Below are 22,023 nucleotides of genomic sequence, written 5' to 3'. Positions count from 1 at the left end.
TTTCTTTCCCTCCCATGATTTTATTTAAATTAGGATAGCAGCCTACACAATAAATACAATATTGATAACCATCTAGATGTCACCTTGATACATACATACTGGGAAGGGCATGAATAGCAACACTAGGACACAGTGCCCTTCGCTCCCGCTTGCCAAGCACTATAAGGGTGGCAGGTAGCCTAGCAGGTACAGCGTTGGGCCAGTAACCGAAAGGTCGCTAGATTCAAATACCCAAGCTGGCAAGGTGAAAAATCTGTCGATGTGCCCTTGAGCGAGGCACTTAACCCTAACAAAACAACACCTTTCTCTGCACCTATCCGGCCTCTTAATTCTTTATAAATTTGCAAACATTTCTAAAAAACTGTTTTTGCTTTGTGATCAAAATCAAATAAAATATTATTTGTCACATGCGCCGAATACAACAGGTAGACCTTACAGTGAAATGCTTACTTACAAGCCCTTAACCACCAATGCAGTTTTAAGAAAAATACCAACATAAAAAGGAAATTAAAAAAGAAATAAAAGTAACAAATAATTAAAGAGCATCAGTAAAATAACAATAATCAGGCTATATACAGGGGGTACAATGCAAATTGTTTGGGTATCCATTATGGGGTATTATGTGTAGATTAATGAGGAAAAAAATCCATTGAATCAATTTTAGAATAAGGCTGTAACGTAACAAAATGTTGAAAAAGTCAAATGGTCCGACAACTTCCCGAAGGCACTGTATATTCGTTTTCCTCAATACCCCATAATGACAAAGCAAAAACAGGTTTTAGAAATGTTTGCAAAAAAAACAAATTCAAACATGAAATATAAATTTACATAAGTATTCAGACCCTTCACTCAGTACTTTGTGGAAGCACCTTTGGCAGCGATTACAACCTTGAGTCTTCTAGGGTATGACACTACAAGCTTGGCACACCTGTATTTGGGGAGTTTCTCCCAATCTTCTTTGAAGATCCTCTCAAGTTCTGTCAGGCTGGATGGGGAGCGTCGCTGCACAGCTATTTTCCGGTCTCTCCAGAGATGTTGGATCGGGTTTAAGTCCAGGCTCTGGCTGGGCCATTCAAGGACATACAGAGACTTGTCCCAAAGCCACTCCTGCGTTGTCTTGGCTGTGTGCTTAGGGTCGTTGTCCTATTGGAAGGTGAACCTTCGGCCCAGTCTGAGGTCCTGAGTGCTCTGGAGCAGCTTTTCATCAAGGATCTCTCTGTACTTTGCTCCATTCATCTTTGCCTCGATCCTGACTCCCAGCCTCTGCCGCTGAAAAACATCCCCACAGCATGATGCTGCCACCACCATGCTTCACTGTAGAGATGGTGCCAGGTTTCCTCCAGACGTGACTCTTGGCATTCAGGCCAAATAGTTCAATTTTGGTTTCATCAGACCAGAGAATCTTGTTTCTCATGGTCTGAGAGTCTTTAGGTGCCTATTGGCAAACTCCAAGCGGGCTGTCATGTGCCTTTTTGCTGAGGAGTGGCCACTCTAACATAAAAGTTTGATTGGTGGAGTGCAGCGGAGATGGTTGTCCTTTTGGAAGGTTCTCCCATCTCCACAGAGTAACTCTAGAGCTCTGTCGGAGTGACCATCGGGTCTAGGAAGGGTCCCGGTGGTTTCAAACTTCTTCCATTTAAGAATGAAGGAGGCCACTGTGTTCTTGGGGACATTCAATGCTGCAGAAATGTTTTGGTACCCTTCACTAGATCTGTGCCTCGACACAATTCTGTCTCAGAGCTCTACGAACAATTCCTTCGACCTTCGGCCTGGTTTTTGCTCTGACATGCACTGTCAACTCTGGGACCTTATATAGACAGGTGTGTGCCTTCCAATTCATGTCCAATCAATTGAATTTATCACAGGTGGACTCTAATAAAGTTGTAGAAACATCTCAAGGATGATCAATGGAAACAGGATGTACCTGAGCTCAATTTCGAGTCTCGTAGAAAAGGGTCTGAATACTTATGTAAATAAGGTACCTGTTATTTATTTTTATTTGCAAAAATGCTAAAAACCTGTTTTCACTTTGTCATTATGGGGTATTGTGTGTAGATTGCTGAGGATTTTTTAAAAATGTAATCCATTGTAGAATAAGGGCGTAATGTAACAAAATGTGGAAAAAAATCAAGGGGTCTGAATACGTTCCGAAGGCACTAAATACATATATATATATATATATATATACAGTGGGGCAAAAAAAGTATTTAGTCAGCCACCAATTGTGCAAGTTCTCCCACTTAAAAATATGAGAGAGGCCTGTAATTTTCATCATAGGTACACTTCAACTATGACAGACAAAATGAGAAAAAAAATCCAGAAAATAACATTGTAGGATTTTTTATGAATTTATTTGCAAATTATGGTGTAGAGTACATAGAGTAGAGTACATAGAGTTCGATGAGATCTTCAGTTTGTTGGCAATTTCTCGCATGGAATGGCCTTCATTTCTCAGAACAAGAATAGATTGACGAGTTTCAGAAGACAGTTCTTTGTTTCTGGCCATTTTGAGCCTGTAATCGAACAGACAAATGCTGATGCTCCAGATACTCAACTAGTCTAAAAAGGCCAGTTTTATTGCTTCTTTAATCAGGACAACAGTTTTCAGCTGTGATAACATAATTGCAAAAGGGTTTTCTAATGATCAACTAGCCTTTTTAAAATTATAAACTTGGATTAGCTAACACAATGTGCCATTGGAACACAGGAGTGATGGTTGCTGATAATGGGCCTCTGTCCGCCTACGTAAATATTCCCCCAAAAATCAGCCGTTTCCAGCTACAATAGTAATTTCCAACATTAACAATGTCTACACTGTATTTCTGATCAATTTGATGTTATTTTAATGGACAAAAAAGTGGCTTTTCTTTCAAAAACAAGGACATTTCTAAGTGACCCCAAACTTTTGAACAGTAGTGTATATCCATAAAATCAAAAATGGACCTTCCTGCAACAGCATGGGAAGTAGCCATTAGCCAATATTAGGGGGACAGTAAACTCCCATATGTGTTAGGTGAAATACCGCAGTTTGCTATCATTGCAGCAAAGTTTGGGACCTGTTGCGATTAGAAAAGAGCAACCAGCGGATTTTGGAGACTAGTGGAGCACAAACACCAAAGTAAATTAAATCTGCTAATTTGTGATTGTTTATTTCACTTGCTTTGACAATGTTAACACTGTTTCCATGCCAATAAAGCCCCATTGAGAGAGAGAGAGAGAGCGAGAGAGAGCGAGCGAGCGAGAGAGAGAGAGAGAGAGAGCGAGAGCGAGAGCGAGAGCGAGAGCGAGAGCGAGAGCGAGAGAGAGAGAGAAAGAGAGAGAGAGAATAGTAGAATAACCTCCATAAACAGAAGGATAAAGAGGGTACTTCTGTTCAAAATCAAGTGAGGGAGAGGGGGACCAAGACAGAACTTCAAAGTGGAGAGTGAGCGGGAATGAAAGTGGGACGTTGGGTAAGGTAGACATTAGATAAATCAGATATAGAGAGAGAAAGAGTAGGCAGCCCAGAGAAAGTGAGAAAGATTGAAAAGAGAAGACAGAAGAAAATGAGACACAGAAATAGAGAGAGTGAGAGAGGGAGAATGAAAAAGACAAACAGAAAGAGACAGATATACCTGTATGCAGAGAGAAAAAGAGAGACAGCGAAAGAAGTAGGCAGAGAGAGAGAGAGAGAGAGAGAGAGAGAGAGAGAGAGAGAGAGAGAAAGAAAGAAACAAAGAAGCAAAGAGAGAGAGCGAGAGAGAGAGAGAGAGAGAGAGTGTAATCAAGACTGTGGCAGACGATGCTGTGCCAGGCCAGCTGGGTCCATCAGGCTCGGTCGCCACGGGGATGGCAAGGGAAATAACAACACCCCCCACCCACCTCCCATTTCCAGTGTCCCTGGTCGTAGTCACCATGGCTGGCAGACGCACACACAGGGCCCTATTGGCACGACGCCAGGGGACCCGGTCCATTGACGTCAGAGCCCTGGTCTCTTGCCTCATCCCCAGTCCCTCTTCTCCAAACACAAGCCTCTCTTTTTACACTCCCCCCCCCCCCCCGCCCTTTCAATAACTCTTTTAACACTAGAAGCGCTGAGGCTATCATTTTTAATTTAACATTTAAATATCTCTGCCATTTTTAAAGACACTCCCACCCCCATCCTTGACTTTTCCTAAATAACTATGTTTAACACAAGTGTGTTGTTAGAATCTCATTATCACAAACAGAACGTGTCACAAGCGGTTTTAAGAGGACATGTCATTTTCAAGCCCTGCCCCTCATTCACAGGCTGATGACTGGCCTTCGAAACTAAACTTAAATTATATCGAGACTAAATATAAAATGGAGTTATTATATATATACATATATTTGTATTTCTAATGTTACCCAAGAACTTCATAATTAAAAACAAAGGATATTTTTTTCCAATAGCATATTATGAAACGTATTTATTAGACTGTTAGAATGTTGCAGTCAAAATGACTGCTCATCGGCTCTCAGTGGTTGTCCCTTAAGGCCCAGCTTTTCTAGTGTTAAAGCGGGAAACACACTTTTGAGATTTGAGCCAGCCACATGAAGGATGAGATTGCTTTGAAGTTGAAGCCTACTGTAGTTCCTTTAATACTTAATAAACTGGTAGTTTAAAAAAAACAACTCCTCAACACTGTTAATATCCAACTATACATGTTTCAAGCATTGCAGCTTTTTAGTACCTCTCATCCAAAACATGAAGCAAAAACCAAGGTTCCATCAAATACATCACTTTTTTTGACAGTAGATTACAATCTAACAGCAGCACGATGGAAGTATTGATGTCACGGAGACAGCTGATTCACTAGTAAAGTGACAAGTGACCACTTATGGATCACCAGCAAACAATCAATATATCCTGAGAGTCAGCAGCCCCAACATATGACTGGGTTGATTTAGCCGCATCGTACTAACACCGATCCTGCCACCTCCCATTGCTTGTCAAACAACATATCTAATGCCAAACCATTGAGAAGTAAACTACGCCATATTATCCATATTCTTAATGGATGACCACCGAGAACTCTGAGGTACATTCTGAGGTTAAAATTAGTGGAAAACAACAGATTCCCGTAGAGCGGTGGTTCCCAAAATGTGTATAGTCCCGTACCCCTTCGAACATTCAGCCTCCAGCTTCACACTCACTCTAGCGCCAGGGTCAGCGCACTCTCAAATGTCGTTTTTTTTGCAATCTTTGTAAGCCTGCCACACACACTACACGATACATTTATTAAACATAAGAATGACTGTGAGTTTTTGTCACAACACGGCTCGTGGGAAGTGACAAAGAGCTCTTATAGGACCAGGACACAAATAATAATATAATCATTTTGCTCTTTATTTAGCCATCTTACATATAATACCTTATTTGCTCATCAAATATTGTGAATAACTCACCACAGGTTAATGAGAAGGGTGTGCTTGAAAGGATATTATATTCATTATATAAATTATATAAATGTTACTTACCCTGTTACTTACCCTACATTATTCATCTCATATGCATACGTATATACTGTACTCTATATCATCGACGGTATCCTTATGTAATACATGTATCACTAGCCACTTTATACTATACTATGCCACTTTGTTTACATACTCATCCCATTTGTACATACTGTACCCGATACCATCTACTGTATCTTGCCTATGCTGCTCTGTACCATCACTCATTCATATATCCTTATGTACATATTCTTTATCCCCTTACACTGTGTACAAGACAGTAGTTTTGGAATTGTTAGTTAGATTACTTGTTATTACTGCATTGTCGGAACTAGAAGCACAAGCATTTCGCTACACTCGCATTAACATCTGCTAACCATGTGTATGTGACAAATAAAATTCGATTTGATTTGATTTGATTTGATTTGAGGATGCACATAACTCTGCAATGTTGTATTGTATTGGAGCGAGACTCAGTCTTAAAGAATTTTCCACACACAGTCTGTGCCTGCATTTAGTTTTCATGCTAGTGAGTGCCAAGAATCCACTCTCACGTAGGTAACATGGTTGCAAAGGGCATCAGTGTCTTAACAGCGCGATATGCCAAGGCAAGAAACTCTGAGCGCAGCCCTATCCAGAAATCTGGCAGTGGCTTCTGATTAAATTAAATTTTCACAGAACCGTTACAATTTGGATGAGGCTCTCTTGTTCAGATATCGGTAAGTGGACTGGAGGCAGGGCATGAAAGGGATAACGAATCCAGTTGTTTGTGTCGTCCATTTCGGGAAAGTACTCACTCAGGTGCTTTGCTATATCACATTTGACATTGTCCGTAAGCTTGAGTACATTGGCACAAAAAAAACAAAAAAAAACATACAATGACAGAAAGACCTGTGCGTGGTCATTGTTTTATGTAGACAGAAAAGAGCTCCAACTTCTTAATTATAGCCTCAATTTTGTCCCGCACATTGAATATAGCTGCGGAGAGTCCCTGCAATCCTAGATTCAGGTCATTCAGACGGGGAGAAAACATCACCCAGATAGGCCAGTCGTGTAAGAAACTCATCATCACGCAAAAAGAAGGACAAGGGAAAATGATGGTCTGTAGAGAAAACTTTAAGCTCGTCTCTAAATTCAAAACAATGTGTCAATACTTTGCCCCTTGATAACCAGCGCACTTCTGTATGTTGTAAAAGCGTTACATGGTCGCTTCTCATATCATTGCATAATGCAGAAAATACAGAAAAGTTCAGGGGCGTTGCTTTAACAAAGTTAACCATTTTCACTGTAGTGTTCAAAATGTCTTTCAAGCTGTCAGGCATTCCCTTGGCAGTAAGAGCCTCGCGGTGGATGCTGCAGTGTACCCAAGTGGCGTCGGGAGCAACTGCTTGCACACACATTACCACTCCAATATGTCTCCCTGGCTTTTGCGCAATCAGTACAGATACCAACACATCTTGACCACCAAAGTCCATTTGATGTCACAAGTTGTCCAGTACTTCACAAAATATCCTATCTTGTTGTCCTGGTTTCCAGTGGTTTGCAGAAGAGGATGTCTTCCTTAATTGACCCCGCATAAACGTAATGGACATGCGCCAGGCCTGCCACGTCTGTTGACTCATCCAGCTGTAATGCATATAATTCTGGCTTGTATGCGAAGCAATAATTGTTTCTAAACATCTCCTGCCATATCACTGATGCGTCGTGAAACAGTGTTGTTTGATGAAGTCTGTATAGTTTTTTTGGGGCCTTTTCCCCCAGCATTGTCCCAGCCATATCCGCGGCAGCAGGAAGAATTAAGTCCTCCAAAATAATATGGAGCTTGCCTGTCCTAGCCACTCGGTAGCTCAACATATAAGAGACATTTAGCTCAGTCTTATTAATGGTATCTGTTGCTTTTATAATTGTCTTACTACTCGAAAGTCAGGTTTATTCCCGCTCAAAAAACTCCCATGGCTTATTTTTCAAATTGTCATGTTTAGTTTCTAAATGTCTGCGCAAGAGTGAAGGTTTCCCACGAGAGAGTAACGGTTAAGGTGATTGGATGTTAATTACTTGACGAGCCTACTTGTATTTGACAATGCGTTGTTATTTCGCTGAAAACTGGAAGGTTCAATTGCGCAATTTTGGCAGTGAAACGAGGCTACTCAGGAAAGAAAAAACATCACCCAAATGTATAGCCCCGTTGGAAAATATAAATGTACTGTTTGAGAATGTGAAGATTTGCATTTATTTTTATGTGTGAATCACATTTTTATTTGGCGTACCCCTGACGGCATGGCATTGCGCGTACCCCAGTATGGGAGTACCTGCCTTAAGGGGTAATTATGTGATATTTCTCCCCGAAGCCGGTGTTTGGAGGATACAGTTGAAGTTGGAAGTTTACTTACACCTTAGCCAAATACATTTAAACTCAGTTTTTCACAATTCCTGACATTTAATCCGAGTAAACATTGCCTGTCTTAGGTCAGTTAGGATCACCACTATATTTTAAGAATGTGAAATATCAGAATAATAGTAGAGAGAATGATTTATTTCAGCTTTTATTTTCAACACATTCCTAGGGGATCAGAAGTTTATATACACTCAATTAGTATTTTGTAGCATTGCCTTTAAAGTGTTTTAACATGGGTCAAACGTAGACTTCCACAAGCTTCCCACAATAAGTTGGGTGAATTTTGGCCCATTCCTCCTGACAGAGTCAGGCTGTTGGCCTCCTTGCTCGCACACGCCTTTTCAGTTCTGCCCACACATTTTCTATTAAGGATTAAGGACAGGGCTTTGTGATGGCCACTCTAATACCTTGACTTTATTGTCCTTAAGCCATTTTGCCAAAACTTTGGAAGTATGCTTGGGGTCATTGTCCATTTGGAAGACCTATTTGCGACCAAGCTTTAACTTCCTGACTGATGTCTTGAGATGTTGCTTCAATATATCCACATAATTTTCCTACCTCATGATGCCATCTATTTTGTGAAGTACACTAGTCCCTCCTGGAGCAAATCACCCACACAACATGATGCTGCCACCCCCGTGCTTCACGGTTGGGATGGTGTTCTTCGGCTTGCAAGCCTCCCCCTTTTTCCTCAAAACATAATGATGGTCAAACATTTGTATTTTTGTTTCATCAGACCAGAGGCATTCCTCCATAAAAGTACGATCTTTGACCCCCAGTGCAGTTGCAAACCGTAGTCTGGCTTTTTTATGGAGGTTTTGGAGCAGTGGCTTCTTCCTTGCTGAGCGGCCTTTCAGGTTATGTCGATATAGGACTCGTTTCACTGTGGATATAGATACTTTTGTACCTGTTTCCTCCAGCATCTTCACAAGGTCCTTCGCTGTTGTTCTGGGATTGATTTGCACTTTTCTTACCAAAGTATGTTCATCTCTAGGAGACAGAATGCGTCTCCTTCCTGAGCGGTATGATGGCTGCATGGTCCCATGGTTTTTATACTTGCGTACTATTGTTTGTACAGATGAACGTGGTACCTTCAGGCATTTGGAAATTGCTCCCAAGGATGAACCAGACTTGTAGAGGTCTACAATTATTTTCCTGAGGTCTTGGCTGATTTCTTTAGATTTTCCCATGATGTCAAGCAAAGAGGCACTGAGTTTGAAGGTAGGCCTTGAAATACATCCACAGGTACTCCTCCAATTGACTCAAATTATGCCAATTAGAAGCTTCTAAAGTCATGGCATTATTTTCTGGAATTTTCCAAGCTGTTTAAAGGCACAGTCAACTCAGTGTATGTAATCTTCTGACCCGCTGGAATTGTGATACAGTGAATTATAAGTCAAATAATCTGTCTGTAAACAATTGTTGGAAAAATGACTCGTGTCATGCACAAAGCAGATGTCCTAACTGACTTGCCAAAACTATAGTTTGTTAACAAGAAATGTGTGGAGTGGTTGAAAAACAAGCTTTAATGACTCCAACCTAAGTGTATGTAAACTTCCCGACTTCAACTGTGTACTGTCAAGAGAGCCAGAAAACCGTGCCAATATATCCTCCAAACACAGGATTCGAGGCATTATCACTACGTCTAACACAGTCTGGAATTTTCTCCCTCGCCAGGACACTGTTCAGAGGAGCTACTAGCCAACTACACAGCTAACACAACCACTTCAAACGGAAGCTGGAAAGACAGCAAACTAGCTGCATTTCATTTTGTTTCACCTCTTTTTCTATTGACATTTCTTTGTATACTGTATATATCCATAAAAATTATGCTGACTCATGATTTCAACTCTTTGAGAAAAGCAGTCTCATCGTGACACGCTAATCCTCAATGGGACAGTGGAGATCGGATTTCAATATTGAAACGATGTTGCAAACGTCGGAGAGAGAGACAGCAAGGTTTATACAAATCTATGCTGTTGAAAACCAAGTGGTAGTCTAAAAGAAAGGGGAAATGTCTAGATGCTTTTCACAGTGGAGATCAAGTTTCTAAATTGCCTGGTTGGGCTGATGAGACAGTAGATTACGCAGTGGGATGGTATTACAATGTCATAGCCTTAGCCAGAGGTAACTTGTGGAAGAGACACCGGCTGGAACGCAGTTTTAATCCATCAGCATCCAGGATTAGACCCACCATATAATCCTCAGGAATGTCACAATACAAGAGAAATTCAAGAGGGAGAAAAAATAGCAATAATTATCTCTACACCCCCAACCTGCTCTGACCTTATGATTCTTATGATTCGCCATCTTCCCTAATCACCACACACACACACACACACACACATAAATACACACACACTGAGCTCTTTCCTGTCGACCATAGAAGGACGCGGCTTCCTCCATAACATGCACACAGGACAGGCAATACTTTGCCGATGTACAGTTGTTGTGTTGCTGCTGGGCCTGTTGCTTGTGCTTCATAACGCAGCAGACATATACACACACACACACACACACACACACACACACACACACACACACACACACACACACACATAAAAGAACAAAGGATGCATGCACACACACCTTGTTGATGTGGAGTTGCTGCTGCTGGAACTGCTGCTTGTGTTTCTCCAGGAACTGCTGGTGCTGCTGCTGGACCACCAGCTGCTGCAGGGCCTGGGCGTTCTGGGGCAGAGGGGCCGACTGGGTCCTCCCTAGGGGACGGTGCTGCCCACGCAGCTTGTGGATGGAGGACGATTGCAGGGGCATTCCGCCCAGGCCTGAAACACATGAAAACAAAGACACAACACGAATAGGATGATCCACAAGTAACATTGGGTACTCAACCAGTGGAGACTGCTGTCACTTTAAACCTGGGGGACAGGCTCATTGTACTGGCTGGAATGGAAATGTCAACCACATTAATTAACATTCCAGAAATTGCTATGAGCCTGTCCTCCTTTCACCAGCCGCCACTGATACCATCACGCAAGGTGGTCCTTTTAAAACCAGGTTTTGGAGATTATGTGCCTGAGACGGAGTGGATATGCTTACAGCAGGACAGACCTAGAGGGTTCTGGGACTGCTCCAGGAGGACCATGTGCTGGAGGAGGGGGTTGTGTGCAGAGCCCCCGTCGGTCAGGTAGGAGGGCATGTGGGCCCCTGGGATGAAGGGAGTGGTTATGGGGAAGCCCTGCTGCAGCCTATCGTGCATTGAAAGCCTGTCACCTTCCTGCTGGCCCGACGTCATCCGAAGGGACAAATAGAGGGAGAGACAGAGACACAGAGAGAGAGAAAGAGAGAGACACAGAGAGAGAGTGTGAGAGATAGGAGAAAAGTTGCCCCTAATGCAAACCAATAAACATCTAACTGTAGTGTAATTTCCCTCTAAATCATTACAGGGCAAAATATATAAGTGAACTACAGTGAACTAATAACCTTCTGCCTGAACTGACTTGGAAGAGTTGGAAACGGATATAGAGTGAGAGAGAGTGAGAGAGAGTGAGATGGGGGGTAGTACATGCGTCACTGACTGCTGGTCATTGTCTCTCAACGGGGCCTTTCTGAAATGGAGTGAGGCTGAAAAGCCACATATGACAGATGGACTAGGTCTAGACAGGGCCTCCTCTATGTAGACTCTTCCACTCTGAAAGGGCCATGTGCGCAAGCAAGCCCTCAAAGTGACGGAGGAGAGGAGAAAGAAAGGAGAGAGAGCGAGAGAAGGAAAGAGAGAGTGAGTGAGAGAAACGATGGGGAGAAATAGCAAGTTAGATGGAGAAAATAAGAAATTGGGGGCAGGCGGTGGAGAGTGTGGGGGGGGGGGGGAAAGTGGGCTAGAGAGAAAGGGAGAAAGTGAAATGTCAGGTTAGAAAGATACTAACGAACGGAAAGAAAGAACGAAAGTAAAAACTAAAAGAACGAGAGAAAAGTGTATGAACTAACGCTGGAAGGGCCGGTGGCTGGCAGGCCCAGGGTGATGTTAGGCAGCGAGGGCGATGTGTACAGAGACAGCTGGCTCAAGGGGCCCTCTCGGCCAGCCAGCCTGTGGGCCGGGGAGGCCTGCAAACAGAGGAGCACAAAGTCAGAAAGAGACACTGAAACACAGACACAGGCCAGACAAATAGGCCCCTCTGCAAAAATAAACAGCCCTGTCTGGTCATTCCCCCGGACCCCTGTGGCCTCCTGTCTACACTGGCCATCTGGAGCACATGTTGCTTACAGAGACACAAACGCTCAGAGCCTTAGATACTCACAAGGATACAGAGATGCACATACCCTATGCACAGAGACACTTGCATTTACACACTCATGTGCACATACTTACACACACAAACAGTCACACACGCACACGCCTGACAGTGTGAGCCAACAACTAACAGGTGGGACGTAAACATACTGTTTGGCTTGGGCCATATTAAGCAAACAGCCCTCAGCAATGTGACTGGGAACAGTCAACATCAGAGCAGATTGAAAAGAAAACAGTACAGTATATCAGAAGCTCCTGGTTTCTGCATGGTCACAGTAAGCTAACAGCTTAATGTGGGTTAAATGCTCGAGTGGCTGCTTAGTGCTTACCTCTACTGAACTACTGGACATGGAGCCAGCGATGCCATTCTCATTGGTGATGTTACTGGAGCTGTTGTTGGGCGAACTGGGGCCCGAGCCAGGAGCGCTGTTGCAGGCCGATTCTACAAAAAAAATACATAAAACACAAGACATGAGGCTACCACACAACATGCATACTGATCAATGTACCAGGTTGGAAACCTATTGATTTCAACCTACAGAAAAGTACTGAAGTCATAGACGCAAGGGCCGCGCAAGTTTGCACGTGTTCCACTTGGGCTGGCAGAAGCTTACCAGCCATGTCCAGAGAGCGCTTCTTGGCGGTGGTAATTGGACCGTCCTTCCTGCGTAGAAGTGGGCTACTTCTGCGCTCCGTTACCTTCTGTTTTAGCCTGGACCGGAGCTTCAAGTTGGGCTCAGAGGCTAGAGAGAGGAAGCGGGGGTCCATCAAAACACAACTATAAAGCAGAACGTACACAGCACAAATGACAGAAATCGGAGGGAAGATTACGCAGTTCTTAGGAAGGCATTTTTGTTGGCATTGCTATTGAGGGCATACTTGAGATGACAAGCAGGGCGCTGTAAAAATGGGATTCATTTGAATCAAATCAAATACTTCCGCAAACCATGAATGAATATAGTTATGGAGACAACACTGGCAAAGACGAGCGCATTCGCTCTCTACTGCACATCATGTCTGTCACTCCGCTCTCACTCTTCTCTCCTGCCGTCTGAAACTGTCTGGAAACAAGAAAAAAAACTCCAGACCCCAGCAAACCGCCTCCCCCCGGCCCGACTTCAGCTGACCTGTGCTGTACAGATCTGAGGTGACATCACCCTACTCTGAAACTCTCAGAGAAGAGCACTTTAATGGAGAGCGTTTTACAGTGTACGTAGTAGCCAACATTAGTACACAGTCAATAGTCCCCAACAACACACTGTGCTGTGGAGCCTAGAATGAAACTAGCACCGGAAATGAAGCATTGTACATGGTACATAAGAAGGGTAAGCCGGTTCAGGGCAGTTAGTTAAGCTAACAAGCTACTCCATAAACAAGCTACTTCTGGAAAGACCGATGGAGCAGATGAGAAGAGACTTGACGAGATGAGCTCCAAACATGTGACAAGGACGAGCAGCAGTAGGGGTAACGAGTTTCCAGTCTTGGCAGCTGTCGCCGACCCCCACGCTTCATCAAGCCCGTCTCAATGCCCAGCTAATGAATAGCTCTTGTTGTCAAATGCTCGCAATTAAACAAGTGTGTGTGTGGTTTTTTTGGTGGACTTCTCGGGGTTCGTTCTTGGTCATTTCTACTTTCTGTGTGTGGACAGACGGATAGGGGGATAGAGAACAATAGCGGGAGTGTCGAAGAGGCGACTGTAATTGCTGCATACACAATGATCAGGGGAGCGGAGCACGGCCCTTGTCAAGCGCCAATCTGGGAGATCCTATCATCTCTCTATCTTACAGTCGTGAAGAGGGCACGACAAAGCCTATTCCCCCTCAGGAAACTAAAAAGATTTGGCATGGGTCCTGAGAACCTCAAAAGGTTCTACAGCTGCAACATCGAGAGCATCCTGACTGGTTGTATCACTGCCTGGTACGGCAATTGCTCAGCCTCTGACCGCAAGGCACTACAGAGGGTAGTGCGTACGGGCCAGTACTTCACTGGGGCTAAGCTGCCTGCCATCCACGACCTCTACACCAGGCGGTGTCAGAGGAAGGCCCTAAAAATTGTCAAAGACCCCAGCCACACCAGTCATGGACTGTTCTCTCTACTACTGCATGGCAAGCGGTACCGGAGTGCCAAGTCTAGGACAAAAAGGCTTCTCAACAGTTTCTACCCCAAGCCATAAGACTCCTGAACAGGTAATCAAATGGCTCCCCGGACTATTTGCATTGTGTGCCCCCACCTCCCCAACCCCTCTTTTAATGCTGCTGCTACTCTCTGTTTATCATTTATGCAGAGTCACTTTAACTATACATTCATGTACATACTACCTCAATTTATGCCGACCAACCAGTGCCCCCACGCATTGGCTAACCGGGCTATCTGCATTGTGTCCCACCATCCGCCAAACCATCCGCCAAACTATATGCATAGTCACTTTAACCATATCTAAATGTACGTACTACCTCAACCAGCCTGACTAACCGGTGTCTGTATGTAGCCTCGCTACTGTATATAGCCTGTCTTTTCACTGTTGTTTTTTAAAAATGTCTTCACTTACCTATTGTTCACCAAATACCTGCACTATTGTTTAGAGCCTGTAAGCAAGCATTTCACTGTAAGGTAACCTGTAACTTGTAACCTGTAACTTGTAACCTGTTGTATTCAGCGCACGTGACAAATAAACTTTGATTTGATTTCATTTAGTGGCCAATCCTCAAAAAGAGCTTTAGTTTTGGAGATATCCCTACTCGCGGTAGAACAAAACACAACCATGTTTTTCGCATCTCTAATATATCCCATTTATAAAATAGATGGTTCTATAACCAATTTTGCAAGCTCTGATATTGCACAAATGTGGAATACAAGTAGTCAGTTATCTGCCCTACATACACAAACAAAAAACATTAGGATATCTTAATGCATCTTGGAAATATAGACCTGTAAACACAGAGCTACAAAAGGTGGAATATCTCTACCACAAAATGTATGATGAACGTAAGCTTTATTTTTGACATACACAGTACATTAGGAAAGTAATCAGACCCCTAAAACTGATTTAAATGCTTTTTTACCCTTATCAATCTACACACAATACCCCACAATCACAAAGCAAAAACAGGGTTTTAGACATTTTTGCAAATGTATAAAACGTTTTAAACTGAAATATCACATTTAAATAAGTATTCAGACCCTTTACTCAGTACTTTGTTGAAGCACCTTTGGCAGCGATTACAGCCTCGATTAGCTTGGCACACCTGTATTTGGGGAGTTTTTTACCATTCTTCTTTGCAGATCCTCTTAAGCTCTGTCAGGTTGGATGGGGAGTGTCGCTGCACAGCTATTTTCAGGTCTCTCCAGAGATGTTTGATCGGGTTCAAGACCGAGCTCTGGATTGGCACCTCAAGGACATTCAGAGACTTGTCCCAAAGCCACACCTGCGTTGTCTTGGGGGTTCTTAGGATCGTTGTCTTGTTGGAAAGTGAACCTTTGCCCCAGTCTGAGGTCCTAAGCACTCTGGAGCAGGTTTTGATCAAGGATCTCTCCGTACTTTGCTCTGTTCATCTTTCCCTCGATCCTAACTAGTCTCCCAGTCCCTGCCGCTGAAAAACATGCCCCACAGCATGATGCTCCCATCACCATGCTTCACCATGGGGATGGTGCCAGGTTTCCTCCAGATGTGATGCTTGGCATTCATGCCAAAGAGTTCAATCTTGGTTTCATCAGACCAGAGCATCTTGTTTCTAATGATCTAAGAGTCTTTAGGTGCCTCTTTGGCAAACTCCAAGCGGGCTGTCAAGTGCCTTTTAATGAGGAGTGGCTTCCGTCTGACCCCTCTACCATAAAGGCCAGATTGGTGGAGTGCTGCAGAGATGGTTGTCTTTCTGGAAAGTTCTCCCATCTCCACAGAGGAACTCTGGAGCTCTGGCAGAGTGATCATCGGCTTCTTGATCACCTCGCTGAAGAAGGCCATTCTTGGAGAATCTCTTTAAAAGACAACTTTCCAAGTCAAATTTGTATGGTCCGGCATGACAAAAGTACATACAGCTATACATGTCTTTATTATATTTTAGGTATTGTATTATAATCAGCTTTTAGGAAAATAAGTGGAATGAGACAGTGAAAACTGTAATTTATTTTCAGTTAAAGGTTCTTCTGTGGATGTTATAAGTTCAGCCTCTTGCAATTACATAAGGGGGCCCCCATAGTCTTGACTCTAAAACCATTATGATGTCCAAAATCCAATATGGTTGTCACAACACCATTAAAAAGTAGGTAATTTATCTGTATATACAGTACATGTTTTATTTGTAAGACATCTTTCAGATTTGTGTACTGTACTCAATACTATTTTAGTGTAATTCAACTATGTTAGGAATCCAATAAGTGTGTCATAATTACACTCACACAACATTGTCTGGAAAGTGATTAGAGTGATTAACTGAAATGTGTTATTTTAGATTTTTTTAAACAACAAATTTACTGACATCAGTTCAATTATTTGAATTCCATTTAGTTTTGTAGTTTTTTTTCTGTGAGTTCAATATGCACTTTGCACAGGTTCTCTCGAGATACAGTACCAGTCAAAAGTTTTAGTTCAAGGGGTTTTCTTAATTTTTACTATTTTCTACATTGTAGAATAATAGTGAAGACATCAAAATGATGAAATAACACAAATGAAATCATGTAGTAACCAAAAAAGTGTTAAATAAATAAAAATATATTTTGAATGAGTAGGTGTTCTAAAACTTTTGACCGTGTAGTGTAAATCAAATTCAGCCTGAACTGGGCGATGTAGTAGGGAGTTTATTTTCCAACAGGCCAATATTCAACATAGTTTAGCACATAATGACCATAATCTATTGCACATCTATTGCAACTGGATCCTGGACTTCCTGGCATGACGCCCCCATGTCCTGAGGGTAGGTAACAACACATCCGCTGCGCTAATCCTCAACACAGGGGCCCCTCAGGGGTGCGCGCTCAGTCCCCCCTTGTACTCCCTGTTCACTCATGACTGCATGGCCAAGCACGACTCCAAAACCATCATCTAGTTTGCCGATGACACAACAGTGGTAGGTCTGATCACCGACAACGATGAGACAGCCTATAGGGAGGAGGTCAGAGACCTGGCCATGTGGTACCAGGACAACAACCTCTCCCTCAACGTGATCAAGACAAAGGAGATGACTGTGGACTACAGGAAAAAGAGGACCGAGCACGCCCTCATTCTCATCGACGGGGTTGTAGTGGAGCAGGTTGAGAACTTCAAGTTCCTTGGTGTCCACACCACTAACAAACTATCATGGTCCAAACACACCAATACAGTCGTGAAGAGGGCACGACAAAGCCTATTCCCCCTCAGGAGACTGAAAAGACTTAGCATGGGTCCTCAGATCCTCAAAAAGTTATACCGCTGCACCATCGAGAGCATCCTGACTGGTTGAATTTACCCTACCTGATTTGGCAGGTAGTGATGGCAACTGCTTGGCCTCTGACCGCATGGCAGAGGGAAGTATGTACTGCCCAGTATATCACTGGCCATCCAGGACCTCTATACCAGGTGGCGTCTGAGGAAGGCCCTAAAAACGGTCAAAGACTCCAGGCACGCTAGTCATAGACTGTTCTCTCTGCTACTTCACGGCAAGTCTAGGATCCAACGGCTCCTTAACAGCTTCTACAACCAAACCAAGCTGAACAATTAATCAAATGGCCACCCGGACTATTTACACTGACGACCCCCCACCCACTCTGTTTTTACACTGCTGATACTTGCTGTTTATTATGTATGCATAGTCACTTTACAAATTACCTCGACTAACCTGTACTCCCGCACATTGACTCTGTACCGGTACCCCCTGTATATAGCCTCGTTATTGTTATGTAATTTTTTTGTGTTACTTTTTGATATTTAAAAAATAAATACAGTACCATTCAAATGTTTGGGGTTACATAGAAATGTCCATGTTTTTGAAAGAAAAGCAAATTTTTTGTCCATTAAAATAACATCAAATTGATCAGAAATACAGTGTAGACATTGTTAATGTTGTAAATGACTATTGTAGCTGGAAACGGCTGATTTTTACTGGAACACAACAGAGGCAAGACAAAATAACACAATACAAAATAAACCAGGGCAATTTATATGGAGGTGAAGGTGTTTGAGTGTAATTAGGTTGGCCATATTGGATTCAGAATAACATGTATTTAAACAAAACAGCCTTTATGGCCATGAGTGTTGAACACAGTACTGAAAAAAATACCTATCATCTACACTCTTGGAAAAAAGCTGCTGTCTAGAACCTGAAAGGGTTATTTGGCTGTACCCATAGGAGAACCCTTTGAAGAACCTTTTTTTGGTTCCAGGTAGAACACTTTCCACAGAGGGTTCTACATGGAACCCAAAATGGTTCTACCTGGAACCAAAAAAATGGTGCTCCTATGGGGACAGCTGCAGAAACCTTTTGGAAGAAAAATACATGTGATTTGAACTCCATCAAATGGTATTATGGCAGTCATGTTGGATTTGGGCGCCATATTGGATTTGAGGCAAAATCCAGGACGGCCCAAAAGATAATCTGTGGTGGCCCCCTGACTAAATTACAAGAGCAGGGGCTAAATATACATCTTTGAAGGAACCGTGGTCTCCTAAACATTTCATTTCGATGTCTGAGCCCACTTGTTTTCCTTAGAGCCGATTGCAATAGCCACAACATCAAAATATGTGGAACTGTATGTATTTTTTGACAGACAGGACCATACAGCACTGAATAAGAGCTATTTTTACTTGGAAAGTTGTCTATTAATCAGCTACCAGAAAGTAAATCTCACATTCATCATAAATATTCATAGTTGATATTTCCACCTATTGTATCTCTGTGTTTACAGGTCTATATTTCCAAGGTGCATTAAGATATCCTAATGCTGTTTATTTGTGTACGTATGGAAGACAACTGACTACATGTATTCCACATTTATGCAATATTGGGTTACATGAGTTTATGTGGCCCATCCACCTCCAGCCAGGCATCATTCTGCACTTTTTTAGTTTAGGGTCGGGTGTCCCAATCTTTTAATTTAACCACTTTTGCAGTAACAGATTTTTACACAACCATCCATTTCATAAATGGGAGGCATTAGAAATATGAAAAAAACATGATTGTGTTTTGTTCTACATCGGGTAGGGGTATCGAAAAATGTTTGAGGCCTTGCCACTCACTAGCCTATTTCTCTTGTCTTTCACCCCTAGACACTGACAGATTTATTCCCAGCAGCACCCACTAGGCATATCCTTCCTCTCTCTCCCTTTACTTCAATTAATCCAGACCAAACCAGTTGACCCTTTGACTTGGCCCGTGACCTTGTGTGAAATGGGTCCGGCAAGAGAAGGCACGCTACGTTCATTAGCGTAGGACTCAATGCCACGTCTGTGTCAAGTCGGGCAAGGCCCATGGGACTCTCTCGGCTTCATTTTATTCAAATGCTTTATTTAACCTTTATTTAAGAGAGTCATGCTGAGACCAAGGTCTCTATCACAGATGTGCCCTGTATACACGTCAATACACATCAATATTCACATCAATGCACGAAAAGAAAAACACAAATTTCCTGGTGGAACCAACTCATCCAACTTTAGAGAGCCTTGGAGATCAATCCACAATTAAGGTGCAAAAAAAAAAACTAAAAGCAGATTTACCTAACTCTGTGGAGACCGGATCGGATATCTATCTAAGATAAAAAATAAAGTAAGGTACGGCGGAAGTTGCAATGCATCGATCTACTTGACTTCAAAGAGGGCAATGCTTACTTTCTGATACAGAATGCAGTGATGTGTACCAAACCTAAAGCCAGTATTAAAGCATAGCGCGCTATGATAAACTGTGTCCAATAGCTTCAATAAAGTCGCAGCTGCATTCATATAGACAATATTGCCATAGTTTATAACCGGTATGAAAGTCGACTGAATGATTTGTTTTCTGCTATCTAATGAAAGGCATGACCTATTCCTAAAAGAACACCATTTGTATTATTCATTTCTTAACTAACTCATCAACATGCTTTTTGAAAGATAGCTATTCGGCAATCCAGATACCTAGATAGTTATACGCGGGGACATGATCAATGAGGGCACCATCCAATAACATATGCATAAATGATCAGATACAATTTTTACGTGATTTGGAGAACAACATATACTTAACACATACTCATAATAGCAGTCAGTGGATATTTGGTTCAGGGAAAGTTTGTTGTTTGTTTTCCTGCCCTTTCCCCCTTCAACGCTGTGTATCCTTGAATATGAAAAACAGGGAGAAGAGTTTAAAATGTACCTGTCTTAATGCACTTAGAACGAGATGCAGCCAGAGAATAGATCTGGCCCATTTGGGAAGAGCAAAAGGACTTTGAGTGTGTAGGGTTATATAATGAATAAGCACTTCTTGAAAGTGCACTTTCAATTTGAGGGGCTGAGGGGCTGAACTTGTGGTTGAACTTATTAAACTTGATTATCATTATTAAAAAAAAGAGCGGCGGAGGGCACTTGTCCAAAAGTCTTTTGTTAACAGGATCAGGGGCGGCCCGGTCGTGAACGCCATGCATTAGCAGCAGGAGTGTACGGGAACACATTCAAAGATGCAATTCCCCGGACAAATTATAATCCAATCCAGTGAAAATTAGCCTGACTCTCCCGATATGGCTGACCAAGCGAACAATAGTCTGAAGTAGTTGACAATAAGGTGGTGCAGACTACATGTATCCACAAAGCTGTCTTGAAGTAAACTGGCCACAGATGGATACAAGTGTTTACTTGTGTTTTTTTTTGGCAGATACTGTATTACAGGATTTCGTGAGAAGGTGGAGGAGGGGGATTCAAGATGTCTTATTAAAGAAGGTACAGTTGGAAGTTTACATACACATTAGCCAAATACATTTAAACTCAGTTTTTCACAATGAATGACATTTAATCCTAGTAAAAATTCCATGTCTTAGGTCAGTTAGGATCACCACTTAATTTTAAGAATGTGAAATTATTTTTTTCCCATCACATTCCCAGTGGGTCAGAAGTTAACATACACTCAATTAGCCTTTAAATTGTTTAACTAGGGTCAAACGTTGCAGGTAGCCTTCCACAAGCTTCCCACAATAAGTTGGGTGAATTTTGGTCCATTCCTCCTGACAGAGCTGGTGTAACTGAGTCAGGTTTGTAGGCCTCCTTGCTCGCACACACCTTTTCAGTTCTGCCCACAAATTTTCTATGGGATTGAGGTCAGGGCTTTGTGATGGCCACTACAATACCTTGACTTTGTTGTCCTTAAGCCATTTTGCCACAACTTTGGAAGTATGCTTGGGGTCATTGTCCCTTTGGAAGGGACCAAGCTGTAACTTCCTTGACTGATGTCTTGAGAGGTTGCTTCAATATATCCACATAATTTGCCTGCCTCATGATGCCATCTATTTTGTGAAGTGCACCAGGCCCTCTTGCAGCAAAGCACCCCCACAACATGATACTGTCACCCCCGTGCTTCACGGTTGGGATGGTTTTCTTCGGCTTGCAAGCCCTGTTTTCCTCCAAACAGAACGATGGTCATTATTGCCAAACAGTTCTATTTTTGTTTCATCAGACCAGAGGACATTTCTCCAAAAGGTACGATCTTTGTCCCCATGTGCAGCAAACTGTAGTATGGCTTTTTTTTATTGTACTGCTACTCTCTGTTCATCATATATGCATAGTCACTTTAACCATATCTACATGAACATACTACCTCAATCAGCATGACTAACCATTTTTTGTATGTAGCCTCGCTACTTTTATAGCCTCGCTACAGTATATAGCATGTCTTTTACTGTTGTTTTATTGCTTTACCTACCTATTGTTCACCTAATACCTTTTTTGCAATATTGGTTTGAACCTGTAAGTAAGCATTTCACT

At 42.5% G+C, this 22,023-nt stretch overlaps 1 protein-coding gene across 6 annotated transcripts in view; it reads right to left on the bottom strand.

Annotated features, from left to right (window-relative positions):
• LOC110504116 (histone deacetylase 4) overlaps positions 1–22,023 on the bottom strand; it is a 254,688-nt gene that overhangs the window by 42,295 nt on the left and 190,370 nt on the right. For 3 of the 6 annotated variants that reach the window (XM_090229569.1, XM_090229567.1, XM_036974162.2), the window contains 5 exons: positions 12,722–12,850; positions 12,437–12,549; positions 11,804–11,920; positions 10,916–11,093; positions 10,445–10,641 (listed from right to left, as the gene is read on the bottom strand). In XM_090229569.1, the coding sequence (XP_090085695.1) occupies positions 10,445–10,641; positions 10,916–11,093; positions 11,804–11,920; positions 12,437–12,549; positions 12,722–12,850 (734 nt within the window). The remainder of the gene's footprint in view (positions 1–10,444; positions 10,642–10,915; positions 11,094–11,803; positions 11,921–12,436; positions 12,550–12,721; positions 12,851–22,023) is intronic. The other 3 variants (XM_090229570.1, XM_090229568.1, XM_036974170.2) reach the window with 1 other exon arrangement.

This window comes from Oncorhynchus mykiss, chromosome 3 (assembly GCF_057628025.1).
Source record: "Oncorhynchus mykiss isolate SJ-2025 chromosome 3, ASM5762802v1, whole genome shotgun sequence".
Classification (NCBI taxonomy): domain Eukaryota; kingdom Metazoa; phylum Chordata; class Actinopteri; order Salmoniformes; family Salmonidae; genus Oncorhynchus; species Oncorhynchus mykiss.
This window is presented reverse-complemented; position numbering and strand designations above follow the sequence as displayed.